The following is a 13,076-nucleotide window of genomic DNA, read 5'->3' on the forward strand; positions in this document are numbered from 1 at the left end:
TATAACCATTGGAGAATACAAGAGGCATAAATATTAAAATGTAGATTTTTTATTATTGCTCAGCATTTTCTTTAATGTATTTACAACTGAAATAAATATTTAAGAAACTGTTTTTAATCTAAATTTAAAATTACATACTCTAATATCAATCATAGGAAAGTAGTGCTTACATTTTTAATAAATATTTAAGCATTTACTATTCATCACTAAAAACATTTCCTCATGTTGAACTGTGTAAGATATTTTTAATTTGACCATTTTTGATCTCTGTAAAGGTATCATTTAATAGCCAGGCATGATAACACTTAACTGAAGTGTAGTTGGAAGGTTTCTCCGGTCCTTCCCAGCCCACGATCTCACAGCCACTTAAAAAATAATTACTCAGAGGTTTACATTAATTACCAATTGCATGGCATATGGCAGACTTCTTGCTAGCTAGCTCTTATAACTTAAATTAATCCATTTCTATTCATCTATATTTGGCAAGTATTCCATGGCTTACCAGTCGGCTGGCATGTTGTTCCTTGGGCAGCAGACTGGCATCTCTTTTTCACTCTGCCTTTCTTCTTCCTGTCTGAAAAACTAAAAAGAGATAAGTTGTATTGAATTAGATTAAAAATCTTTTTTATATTTTTTTCAACAGTGAATTTTTTGTGTTTTGAAAAATGACTGAAATTTGTGTTCAGGTGAGTTTATATTATTTCCCCTGCAGGCTGTTTAGCAGACATGACCCACAAGCAGAGGAAGCATTAGCAAAGAGGAGAGGAAGGAACAGTCCAAATGGGAACCTCATCCGGATGCTTGTTCTCTTCTTTCTTGAAAGTGAGGTAAGAAGGGTTTTAGTTAACTCTTGTGTCCTTCTGTCACTTCATCTGAGGTAAGCAGTTAGGGTTCAGTCCACTACAGTCCTGAAAACAAACGCTTTTCTTCTAAAGTCACCATTATGAATTGCTGCATACTTTGCTTTTTGTGAGAATATACATACATATAGGGGTGTATCAACACTAAATATAGTCTAGTAATTTTAAAGTTTTACACTGTTTCAGAATGCCAGTTCTACATTTTTTACTTTTCTCTTTTTTATGTCTAATTTCTCTCTAACATCTAAATTATTTTATTTAACAGTTTTAAGAGCTTGGTGCTTCAGTTTTGTTGTGGAGTTTTGCCTAGCACACACAAAGCCCTGGGTTAAATTCTCTGCATCAAGAATAAAAGTTGTGAACATTGTCAAACTGTTAAAACTATTAATTCTAGCTAGTTTAAGAATCATTATTTATTTTCCATATACTATAGTCTGTTACCAGACTATATTTATGTGATTTTTATACTTAGCACTCAAAACATATCTGTTTTTGAAGACATAGTTTCATTTGCTCAATCTACTGTACTTTGATATTTTAATCAGTATTTCCTACTGTTGGCATGATGTTGATTAAAGAATAAACTAAATATAAGGAGACCCTGAATGAATAAACTATTTAGTTTAGAAATGAATGAAAATAAAAATGCACAAGAAGTTAAGAAAACTAAAAGTCAAGGCAGACGTGGTGGCAAAAACTTCTAATCCAAAGTAAATTAGAGGATGTGTTCAGGCAGATCACAAATTCAAGGCCTGACTAGTCTACGGTGTGAATTCAAGGCCAGCTTGTGCAATTTTGACCCTATCTCAGAATTTTGAAGACAATACAAAGAGAGCTGGGGATGCGTTCAGCTCAGTGATAAGACCTTTGCCTCATATGTGTCAGGCTCTAGTTTAATACCACAAAAAAATTTAAGATTCTATTTTATTTGGAAAATAGAAAATGTCAGAGAAGAAGAGAAACCTAAAGGATTCTATGAATATTCAAATTTGATAGCACTGTAACTGCTCTGTAAAAATGAAAAAGAAAGAGAAAAATAGACAACCTATGTAAAAACTAAAATGAAGCCAGGTGGTGGTGGCGCACACCTTTAATACCAGCACTCGGGAGGCAGAGCCAGGCAGATCTCTGAGTTCGAGGCCCACCTGGGCTACAGAGTGAGTTCCAGGAAAGGCACAAAGCTACACAGAGAAACCCTGTCTCAAAAAAACACAAAAGAAAGAAAGAAAAAGAAAAAAATACAAAGCAAATAAATAGAATGAGGGACATTAGAACAAAGCAAAAAGTTCTTGTAGGTGGACTTTTCTGTCCTACCTGCCAGCTCCCATATAATCACATGGAGATTTATTAATTGTGAAAGCTCAGCCAATAGCTTAGGCTTGTTTCTAACCAGCTCTTATAATTTAAATTAACCTATATCTTTTAATCTATGTTCTTTTATGTGGCTCTGTTACCTTTACTTTGTAAAGCTCATGCTGCTTACTCTGCATTCCTGGCATCACCTGGTGACTCCACCTTTCTTCCCAGCATTCTCTCTGTCTCTAAAATCCTGCCTAGCTATTGGCCATTTGGCTTTTTATTAAACCAAAGTGACACATATTCACAGTGTACAAAAATTATTCCACAACAAAATGTCACTGTTTCTTCAAATAAGAATAAAGAGCCAGCAGTGATTAAGAGCACTGGCTGCTCTTCCAAAGGTCCTGAGTTCAATTCCCAGCAACCACATGGTGGCTCACAACCATCTATAATGAGACCTGGGCCCTCTTCTGGCCTGCAGGCATACATGTAGGCAGAACACTGTATACATAATAAATAAATAAATCTTTAAAAAAAAAAAAAAAAGAGCCAGGTGGTGGTGGCACATGCCTTTAATCCCAGTACTCAGGAGGCAGAGACAGGTGGATCTTTGTGAGTTCGAGGCCAGCCTGGTCTACAAAGCAAGTTCCAGGACGGCCAGAGCCATACAAAGAAACCCTGACTCAAATAACCAAAATAATAATAATAATAATAATAATAATAATAATAATAATAATAATAAAAATCAGCAGGAAAGTTGCATTCAACTATGTTAGTAACAGTGTCTTACATATGCCTAGAAATATGACACTATGGTTTATTATTAATAAAATGCCAGTTCTGAACCTCTAGATTGGACCTTACATTATGCTTTTGAACAAATTCAGGGCTAATGCATATGCTTCTAGTCCACATTTTCTTAGGTAAGGATTTAAAACATTGTTTTATTAACAAGTAAGTTTAGATATGTTACAGAATAAAATGTAAAGTTTTAATTTTAAAATAAAGCAATGTCACCTTGTGATAGCTCTTTTCACTATACCATTAGACTTTAGAGCAGCAGTTCTCACTGTGTGTCACGACCCCTTTGAGGCTGGCCTATCAGATATTTACATTATGATTCATAACAGTAGCAAAATTACAGTTATGAAGTAGCAATGAAATAATTTTAAGGTTGAAAGTCACCACAACATGAGGAACTGTATTAAAGGGTCTCAGCATTAGGAAGATTGGGAATCACTATTATAAAGAAATGGAAAAAAAAGTATTATTCAATAATTATAAACTATATAAAAAGGAATGCCAACGATGGCTTCAGATATTACTAGAGATTAGCCATTTAAGTATTAAAGTGTTGAAAAGTTAAGGAGTCTAATGGTCTTAGATAGTTTTACTGTTAACTAAAGGAAAAACTTTGGTTTTCTGAAAGTTCTCAAGAACTTCTTGATTTATTAAGGCATAAGAGTATTTTATTTTAGGCATTTTCATCTTTCATTTAAAATGATTTGTCATGCTTATGTCTACTGATTTCATAAATTACTAAATCTTTATGCTTGCCAGTGGTACAACAATGTAAAAATATATATCCCAGTTTTCACACATGCCATTCTTCACAGCTACCAAAGCCAAGTGCAAATCATATTTAAGGATTTGGCCATTCTGATGTCATGTGTTTCACAAAAATAGCCATTATTTTAAAAAAAAAAAAAAAAGCTCTTTTTCTGTTACATGACTGTGCACACTCAGAGCTAACTGTATGTTGAAGCTATATTCTTTAGTACAGTAAAACTCCTAATACTTTCCTATCTTGAATTCTGTTTTTAAACTTACTTTCTGTAAAACATGTCAATTTGTAAAATTTTGGATAGAATCTCTTGAAATCAGATGAGTTGTAAATCACTTAACTGTGATTAATAGAACTAAGTACAATCCTTTGTTTTATTTAAATGTGAAATAAACTATTAGTAATGTAATTATAAAATGTTGAAAGATTTACTATACAGGTGATATTATGGTGAAGAATGAGAGATCTACTTAAACTAATCATTGGTTTTCTGTTGGTATCAAAATGTGACATTTATAAACTCCAGCAACCTTTTGGTAGTAGTTAATTTTAGGTGACAAAGTATCCTGTATTTTACATACTTGGCCAGTTGGTAGCAGAAGTATTATTTAAATGTCATGAGTCCAGAGTTTTCTATAGATGGTTTAACAATGGAGTTTGTTATATAAACTAAATTGTATTTCCTACTGACATAATTATTTTCAAGTAGATTTATGCAAATTTGGTTCCCTCTTGTAGTCTTATGGAATAGTCAGAGTAACAGGCACCCATATTATTTATAGACCCAAGAAGTCTCTCCAGGGTATTGGGCATTTCTTGACCTAGAATAATGTTCTTTGAATTCTTGGTTTCTCACTCTCCCTCCTCCTTCCTCCCCCAAAAATAAAGCCTGTTGTCTCTTTGTTTTTTTAATGTGGGCATGTGTGTGGACATCAGAGGACAGTCTTAGGTTTTGGTCTTCATCTTCCACCTTGTTTGAAATAGGCTCCTTTGTTGATCTTGCTATTTATGTCATGCTAGATAGTCTGTAAGTTTACAGGGTTCTGTTCTCTCAGTCTTTCATTTCCTGTGAGTGTCAGGGTTACATGTGCACTAACACAAGCTTTTTTGTGGCTTCTCGGAATTGTAATTCAGGTCCCCAGACTTGTAGAAAAAGCACTTTATGTAGATGTAACCATCTTATTAAATAAGAAACACAGAACCAATGCAAAGAAGAAAGCCAAGAGGTCAGAGCTAAGAGCAAAAACCTTACCCTTCCTCCTGCAGTGGTCCTACCTCTCCAAAAGAGAGCTACTTCCTGTGTTTAAAGTCTTTATATAGACTTTCTGTTCTGCCTTCTCATTGGTTGTAAACCCAACCACATGACCGCCTTGTCACAGCCTGTCTGTATAGGCCTCCAGGTTTTCCATGATTGGTATTGAGATTAAAGGCATGTGTATCCAATAATGGCTGTATCCCTGAACACACAGAAACTTATCCACCTCTGCCTACCAAGTGCTGGGATTACAAGCGTACGCCACCACTGCCCTACTTTCCTATGGCTTGCTAATAGCTCTGACCCCCGGGCAACTTTATTTATTAACATACAAATAACATTTTAATACAAATAAAATATCACCATACTTGTTCTCCCCCCCCATGGCCCCCCTTACCTTCCCCCCAGCCCACCCCCCATTCCAACCTCCTCCAGGGCAAAGCCTCCCCCGCTGACTGAGATCAACCTGGTAGACTCAGTCCAGGTAGATCCAGTCCCCTCCTCCCAGGCCGAGCCAAACCATCCTGCATAGGCCCCAGGTTTCAAACAGCCAACTCATGCAATGAAATCTTTTAACCGGTTGAGAATTATTATAAGTAGGCACTGTGAAAGCAAATCTTTCTCTGTCTTTTTCTTGTAAGGGTATTGAAAAGAAACACTGTGAAAGCAAATCTTTCTCTGTCTTTTTCTTGTAAGGGTATTAAAAAGAAACAGTTTTTTAAATCAGTAACTATGAGAGGCCATCCTTTTGGTAACAGAGTAGGCAAAGGAATTCCAGATTGTAGAGAGCCCATTGGCTGAATTACTTTGTTAATTGCTCTAAGGTCTGTTACCATTCTCCATTTACCAGATTTCTTTTTTTTTTTTTTTCGGTTTTTCGAGACAGGGTTTCTCTGTGTAGCTTTGCGCCTTTCCTGGGACTCACTTGGTAGCCCAGGCTGGCCTCGAACTCACAGAGATCCGCCTGGCTCTGCCTCCCAAGTGCTGGGATTAAAGGCGTGCGCCACCACCGCCCGGCCAGATTTCTTTTTAATAACAAATACAGGAGAATTCCAAGGGCTGGTTGATTCTTCAGTATGCTGAGCATTTAACTCTTCTTCTACCAGCTCTTCTAAAGCCTGGAGTTTCTCTTTTGTTAAAGGCCATTGCTGAACCCATACAGGCTTGTCTGTTGACCATTTTAAAGGTAGAGCTGTTGGTGTTTTTGGAAGATTATCAGTTGTTGTGCCCTGTTCTTGTATGACATGGATGGCTGGTGACCACTCATTAGAATAATGCCTTCTAATGTTTCTCTCAGAAACATGTACTAGTTTATGATTTGTTTCTGAGATTGGAGAGATGTTAATCTGAGTATTCTATTGTTGCAACAAGTCTCGACCCCACATGTTCATAAGCTATGTTAGCCACATATGGTTTTAATTTTCCTTTCTGTCCTTCTGGACCTATACATTCGAGGCATCTTGCACTCTGTTTCACTCGAGATAATGTCCCAATTCCTAACAGTTGAACGTTTACCTCCTGAAGAGGCCAAGTTGGATGCCAAAATTCTGGTGCAATTATGGTAACGTCCACACCTGTGTCTACCAGACCAGACAACAAAACACCATTTACTTTTATTGTTAATTTTGGTCTTTGTTCATTAATAGAAGTTTGCCAAAAATTTTTCTTTATGTTTTTTCCTGAATTTCCTATTCTCTCTGTTTCATCATCCCGACCAGCATGATTTATTCCAATAGGCATTTGTTTTTTTAGTTGCTCTGAGTAGGGGTTTCCTCTACAACTGCAGGAAAGGTTTGAACTGGATTTACTGTGGGGGCCTGCCTTAGGCCCCTCTGGGAGTTTCCCGAAGCCCAAGGCAAAGGATTACCTTGTCTGTCCCTTGTTGATCTACATTCGTTGGTCCAGTGTTTTCCCTTACCACACCCTCTGCATACTCCAGAAGGAAGGGGCATTCTTTTGCTAGTGTTCCTTGAAGAAACATTATTTCTAGGAATGACCTGTTTATAGTCCCTTTTCACATGTCCTTGCTTTCCACATCCAAAACATCTAACATTTCTCAAACCTTTTGAAATTGCTTCTCCTACTCACATATCATCATGGTCCTGAGCCTCAACATTAACCGTGTCTCTAATCCAATCTTCCAAGGGTGCAGATCTTGCCTTTAATGGCCTGATTATCCTTTTGCATGCTGCATTTGCATTCTAAAGGCCAAAGATTCGATTATTATCTGACTAGCCTCTGAATTCGGGACCATTCTCTACTGCTGAAGTCAATCTTTGTAAGAAATCTGTGAAAGATTCTTTTGGGCCCTGTATAACCTTTGTAAATGACTCAGTTTTTTTTCCTGGTTCCTCAACTCTGTCCCATGCATTCAGGGCTGCCGTTCGACATAGAATTAGGGTTTGGACATCATATAAACATTGTGTTTGTACTGAAGCATATTGGCCTTCTCCAATAAGCTGAGCCTGGCAGACTTGTGTTCCTTTATCGCTCCATTGTTTTTCTATATTTTTAGCCTCCTCCTTGAACCACATTTTCCACTGGAGATTTTGTCCGGGTTCAAGAACAGCCTGTGCCAGCTCCTGCCAGTCCTGTGGTAGAATCCTATTATAAGTTGACCAGGAGTTTAACATTTGCTTTACATATGGGGAGTGCATGCCATAAGATGCTATTGCCTCCTTAAATCTTCGTATAAGTCTAACATTTCAATTGGAATCCAAGTATTTTGTCCATTCTCTTCACAAGGTAGCTGCTGTACGGCTACCGGATAAATTAAGGGTGATTGTGTGAAAACAGGCTTTCTTTCTGTAACCTTATGATCCAATTTTGAAACAACTTCACTGTTAATTTCTTCTGTTTGAATTTGAATTCCTCTATAATTCATTTTTACAGGTTTAATAGGTTTTTCTAAGACTGTTATCCTCGCACTTAAATTGATTATCTTTTTAAATAGTAAAATGAGGATAAGAAAAGTAATAAACTGCATAATTCGATCAATATTAATCTTCTCATATAGTTGTTCCATTTTCAGAGTGCCTAAAATTTCAAACAAAGCCCAATTTTCTTCCAATGTACACATAAAACCCATTTTTTTTAATGTAGAAAAAAATTCTCTTTTAAATAGATATCTTAATTGTGTAGAACAAGGATGACTGGACTGCTACTCACATCACCAGGAAGGCTACCTGGAAAACAGGTCCCCAAGAAAGACACAGGGATCGCCCAATGACAGAGATATGGAATGAGATCTACATGAACAGTCTGGACATGAGTGGGGGTAGTGAAGGGTGAGGGTCGAGGGAAAGAGAGCTTGGGGGAGCAAGAGATCCCAGCTGGATCAACAACAGAGAGGGAGAGCACGGAATAGGAGACCATGGTAAATGAAGACCACATGAGAATAGGAAGAAGCAAAGTGCTAGAGAGGCCCACAGAAATCCACAAAGATACCCCCACAACAGACTGCTGGCAATGGTCGAGAGACAGCCCGAACTGACCTACTCTGGTGATGGGATGGCCAAACACCCTAATTGTCATGCTAGAAACCTCATCCAACTACTGAGGGATCTGGATGCAGAGATCCATGGCTAGGCCCCGGGTGGATCTCTGGGAGTCCAGTTAGCGAGAATGAGGAGGGTTTATATGAGCGATAATTGTTGAGACCAAGGTTGGATAAAGCACAGGGACAAATAGCCAAACAAACGGAAACACATGAACTATGAACCAATGGCTGAGGGGTCACCAACTGGATCAGGCCCTCTGAATGGGTGAGACAGTTGATTGGCTTGATCTGTTTGGGAGGCATCCAGGCAGTGGGACTGGGTCCTGTGCTCATTGCATGAGTTGGCTGTTTGAAACCTGGGGCCTATGCAGGATTGCTTGGCTCGGCCTGGGAGGAGGGGACTGAACCTACCTGGACTGAGTCTACCAGGTTGATCTCAGTCCACGGGGAAGGCTTTGCCCTGGAAGAGATGGGAATGGGGGGCAGGTTGGGGGGAAGGTGAGGGGGGCGGGAGGGGGGAGAACAAGGGAATCCGTGGCTGATATGTAGAACTGAATTGTATTGCAAAATAAAAAAAAAAAAAATAGATATCTTAATTGACTTACCAAGTCTGCGTGGAACAGTAGAAATCTGAGGGAATTTCAAAACAGCCATCTGGTGTCCGAGGTGTGAATCCAGAGAGAGAGAGAGAGAACGAGCAAGAAAGCGTAGCCACAAATTCTGGCTAAAAGCTTAAATCCAGCCACGTTTTCCTGCTTGAGCTGAGTCAAGCCTGGGCTCCGGCTTCCTTAAGCCCCGACCACGTGTGTTGACTTTACAGGCAGGGGCCCTGTTCGGCAGGGGCCCTGTTCGGCAGGGCAGGCCTGAGTTGTTTGTAGCACCGGCTTTAAGCAAGTAGCAACAGCTGCGTGTAACCCCTTGGGGCTACAGTCAGTCCAGCCTGAGACCAAGCCGACCTGGGCCTGGGCCTGAGCTAGGGAGTCCGGCTGCCCAGGCAGGAAACCCGACCTGCCGCTATGCCAAGCCAAGCGGTTTTTAATGGATTCTTGTCACGTTGGGCACTAAATGTAGATGTAACCAACCGTCTTATTAAATGAGGAACACAGAACCAATAGAAAGAAGAAAACCAAGAGGTCAGAGCTAAGAGCAAAAACCTTACCCTTCCTCCTGCGATGGTCCTACCTCTCCAAAAGAGAGCTACTTCCTGTGTTTAAAGTCTTTATGTAGACTTTCTGTTCTGCCTTCTCATTGGTTGTAAACCCAACCACTTGACCGCCTCGTCACTGCCTGTCTGTACAGACCTCCAGGTCTTCTATGCTTGGTATTGAGATTAAAGGCATGTGTATCCAATGCTGGCTGTATCCCTGAACACACAGAGACTTACCTAGCTCTGCCTACCAAGTGCTGGGATTACAAGCATATGCCACCACCACCCGGCTTTCCTATGGCTTGCTAATAGTTCTGACCCCCGGGGCAACTTTATTTATTAACATACAAATAACATTTTAATACAAATAAAATATCACCATAACTTTATCCATTGATGACCTCTTCAGCTCATATTCAGGTTTCATAGAATTAACTGACTAATGATCTCTTTTAGCAAGATCAAAGACACAGTATTGGGATGGTTAGAAATTATAAGGAGTAGTAATTCTTAGTTACATTATATACACAATCCTTTAACGTCAACCAGAGGTTAAGAAGCGGACAAATCTTTAAATAAAACATTGGAAACAAATTTGAAGCTACTTAGAGATGGATCAGAACATACCTGAACTATTATAAAAATCTCCAGGAATTTGAGGTTGTTTCACCAAATGTACAAGTTTAGAAGAAATTCTATAAAATAAAATCTAATTTTATCTTTCAATATAAAATGCACCAGTATTTCAATAGGATTTAACATATAATGTCAATTTAGTTATAACATCTATTTATAATAAATTTTCAAATATCTATCTTGCTGTATAGTAACTCTTGATTAAAGTTACTTGATTTTTTTGTTTGTATAATTCTTGAAGAGTATAAAAACAGTTTTTGTATTCCATGATTTTATAAAAGGTAACACCAATAACCATGTTTTAGAAAATTATTTTTCTTATAAAGTTACCAACCTTTTTTAATCCTGAGAGCTTACTTTCTGCTGCTGCTTTATAACAATTGTTTAAAATGCCTCCAAGTGCTTCTTAGAGCTTCATGTTTCACTCATAATGAAGATCCTTGCTATCCTTACCTTTCTTAGAACTTTTTCACCCAAACATTGTTTTATGGTTGTAGCTAGAGTTTTCCTGCCTGGCCCACAGTCAGGACAAATCTCTCTCACCTGCCAGTCCCACAGCCTCAGATGCAACCAAGTAATCACAGAGACTTATATTGGTTACAAACTGTATGGCCGTGGCAGGCTTCTTGCTAACTGTTCTTACAGCTTAAATTAATCCATTTCTATAAATCTATACCTTGCCACGTGGCTTGTGGCTTACCAGCATCTTCACATGCTGTTTGTCATCTTGGCGGCTGGCAGTGTCTCTCTGCCTCAGCCTTCCACTTCCCAGAATTCTCCTCTCTCCTTGTCCCGCCTACACTTCCTGCCTAGCCACTGGCCAATCAGTGATTTATTTATTGACCAATCAACAACACACTTGACATACAGACCATCCCACAGCATATGGTAGTTCAAATTAATTTGAAATCAAGTTCTGTAGTTGTCACATGTCTAAAGACAAAATATGCTAAACATTATATCAAGCCCATCCCTGACTAACAATGTAGCTCTAGCTTACTGATATTGATGAATTTGAAACTTAATCAGAAAATGAGCTGATACATAATCTTGCTCTTTTTATATACTCATTAAATTTTTAACTGATGATTTTTTGATATACTCAATAAAATTGTAACTACTAATTATTGGTTTTAATAGAATGCACTTATTTTCTCATTGTCAGATATTGTATTAAATACCTTACTTAAGTACCTTAAAGAAGGAAGAAGGCTATTTTGGCTCATGATTTAAGATCTAGTCCATTGTGGCAGAGGCCATGACAGCAGGAGAATGGGGCAGCTGCTAACATGGCCTCTGATGTCAAGAAGCAGAAAGATACTATGGTAGTACTCGGCTTGGTTTTTAAATTTTCCTTTGTATTCAGTCTACCTCCCAGTCCATAGGATGGTTCTTTCTTCCTCAGTTAAACTTCTCTAAATAAAGTTCCTCAGTGACACAATCTTACCTGTCTCCCAGGTAATTTCAAATCCACTCAGTTTGACTATGAAGATTATCTTGTTTTTTGTTTTTTGTTTATTTTAGTCTTTGCTCTTTGGGGGCCCACCACCCAGCTCCCAAATAAATACACAGAGGCTTATGCTTACTGATGAATGCCCAGACTTAATTTGGCGTATTTCTAGTCAGCTTTTCTTAAATTATCTCATCTACCTTTGCCTCTGGGCTTTTTCCTTTCTCTATTTCTGTGTATCTTTTCTTCCTTTCGTATTTTGTGTCTTACTGGGTGGCTGGGTGACTAGGTGGATAGCCCCCAACATCTCTTCTCCTTTTCTTGCTTTTCTCCCTCCTCCTTTTTTTCTCCTATTTATTCCCTACCTGGCAGCCCCACCTATCCATCCTCTGTCTAGCTAGTGCCCATTCAGCTCTTTATTAGTCCAGTCAGGTATTTGGGGCAGGCAAAGTAACACAGCTTCGTAGAGTTAAACAAATGCAACATAAAAGAATGTAACACATCTTTGCATTATTAAACAAATATTCCACAGCATAAACAAATGTAACACATCTTAAATTAATATTCTACAAGATTATCTATCATGCCACCCCTTGTTAATGTGACACCCAAATACATCACTTTTAAGCCATAATATTCCACCTCAAACCCTCAAAATTTTATATCTGTCTCATAATGCAAAAATCCATTCAGTCCAACTTCAAAAGTCCCCATAATAGTCAACAGTCTGAATGCTCTTGAAAAGTCCAAGATCTTTTCTGAGAGTCAAGACAAAATTAACTTATGAGCCGTTATAAAATAAAGCAAATTATATATTTGCAACATTCAAAGGCAAAAAATAAGCATTTCTGTTCTAAGAGGTAGGAATATTGGTATAACAAGTAAAGATCAGACCAAAACAGAACAGTGCAGTAACCAAACCTTGTGCTCAGTGTCTGGCAACTGTGTTATGTCACCCAAGTTCTCACAGACTTAAGTAGCCTACTCCTCTATATTTTTGCTTTGTGTAACACATTTGCCCTCTCCACTGGGCTAGTACTACTTGTGCCTGAAGCTTTTGTTGACACAGTTTGCATGCTCCTGGCATCTCCGACATTTTACAGTCTCTATTGCAACTTGAACTTCACCGCAGCTTCAAAAGATGGCCTCCTTGCAGGGACTCTTACCCTTCCACACTTTACCTAGGCTCAGAGCCTTTTTGAATCCTTACTAGAAACCTCCATGCCCTTGTAAGTATTACATTTTTTTGTATTTGCTATACTAGCACCATGTGAATGATGTTGCCAAGGTCTTCTGACAGCTGGAGATGTCATCTGGTCCCCTTCTACCATTGCTGCAGTGGTAGCAGCTTAGCAGTGGTAGCCTT

The 13,076-nt window shown here is 38.5% G+C and overlaps 1 protein-coding gene across 3 annotated transcripts in view; it reads left to right on the plus strand.

Annotated features, from left to right (window-relative positions):
* Stag1 (stromal antigen 1) overlaps window positions 1-13,076 on the plus strand; it is a 325,347-nt gene that overhangs the window by 235,220 nt on the left and 77,051 nt on the right. For all 3 annotated transcript variants that reach the window (XM_052718205.1, XM_052718197.1, XM_052718212.1), the window contains one exon: window positions 713-827. In XM_052718205.1, coding sequence (XP_052574165.1) covers window positions 713-827 — 115 coding nt within the window. The remainder of the gene's footprint in view (window positions 1-712; window positions 828-13,076) is intronic.

The sequence above is a fragment of the Peromyscus californicus genome, unplaced genomic scaffold (assembly GCF_007827085.1).
Source record: "Peromyscus californicus insignis strain IS unplaced genomic scaffold, ASM782708v3 Scaffold_11__1_contigs__length_118956290, whole genome shotgun sequence".
Taxonomy (NCBI): Eukaryota; Metazoa; Chordata; class Mammalia; order Rodentia; family Cricetidae; genus Peromyscus; species Peromyscus californicus.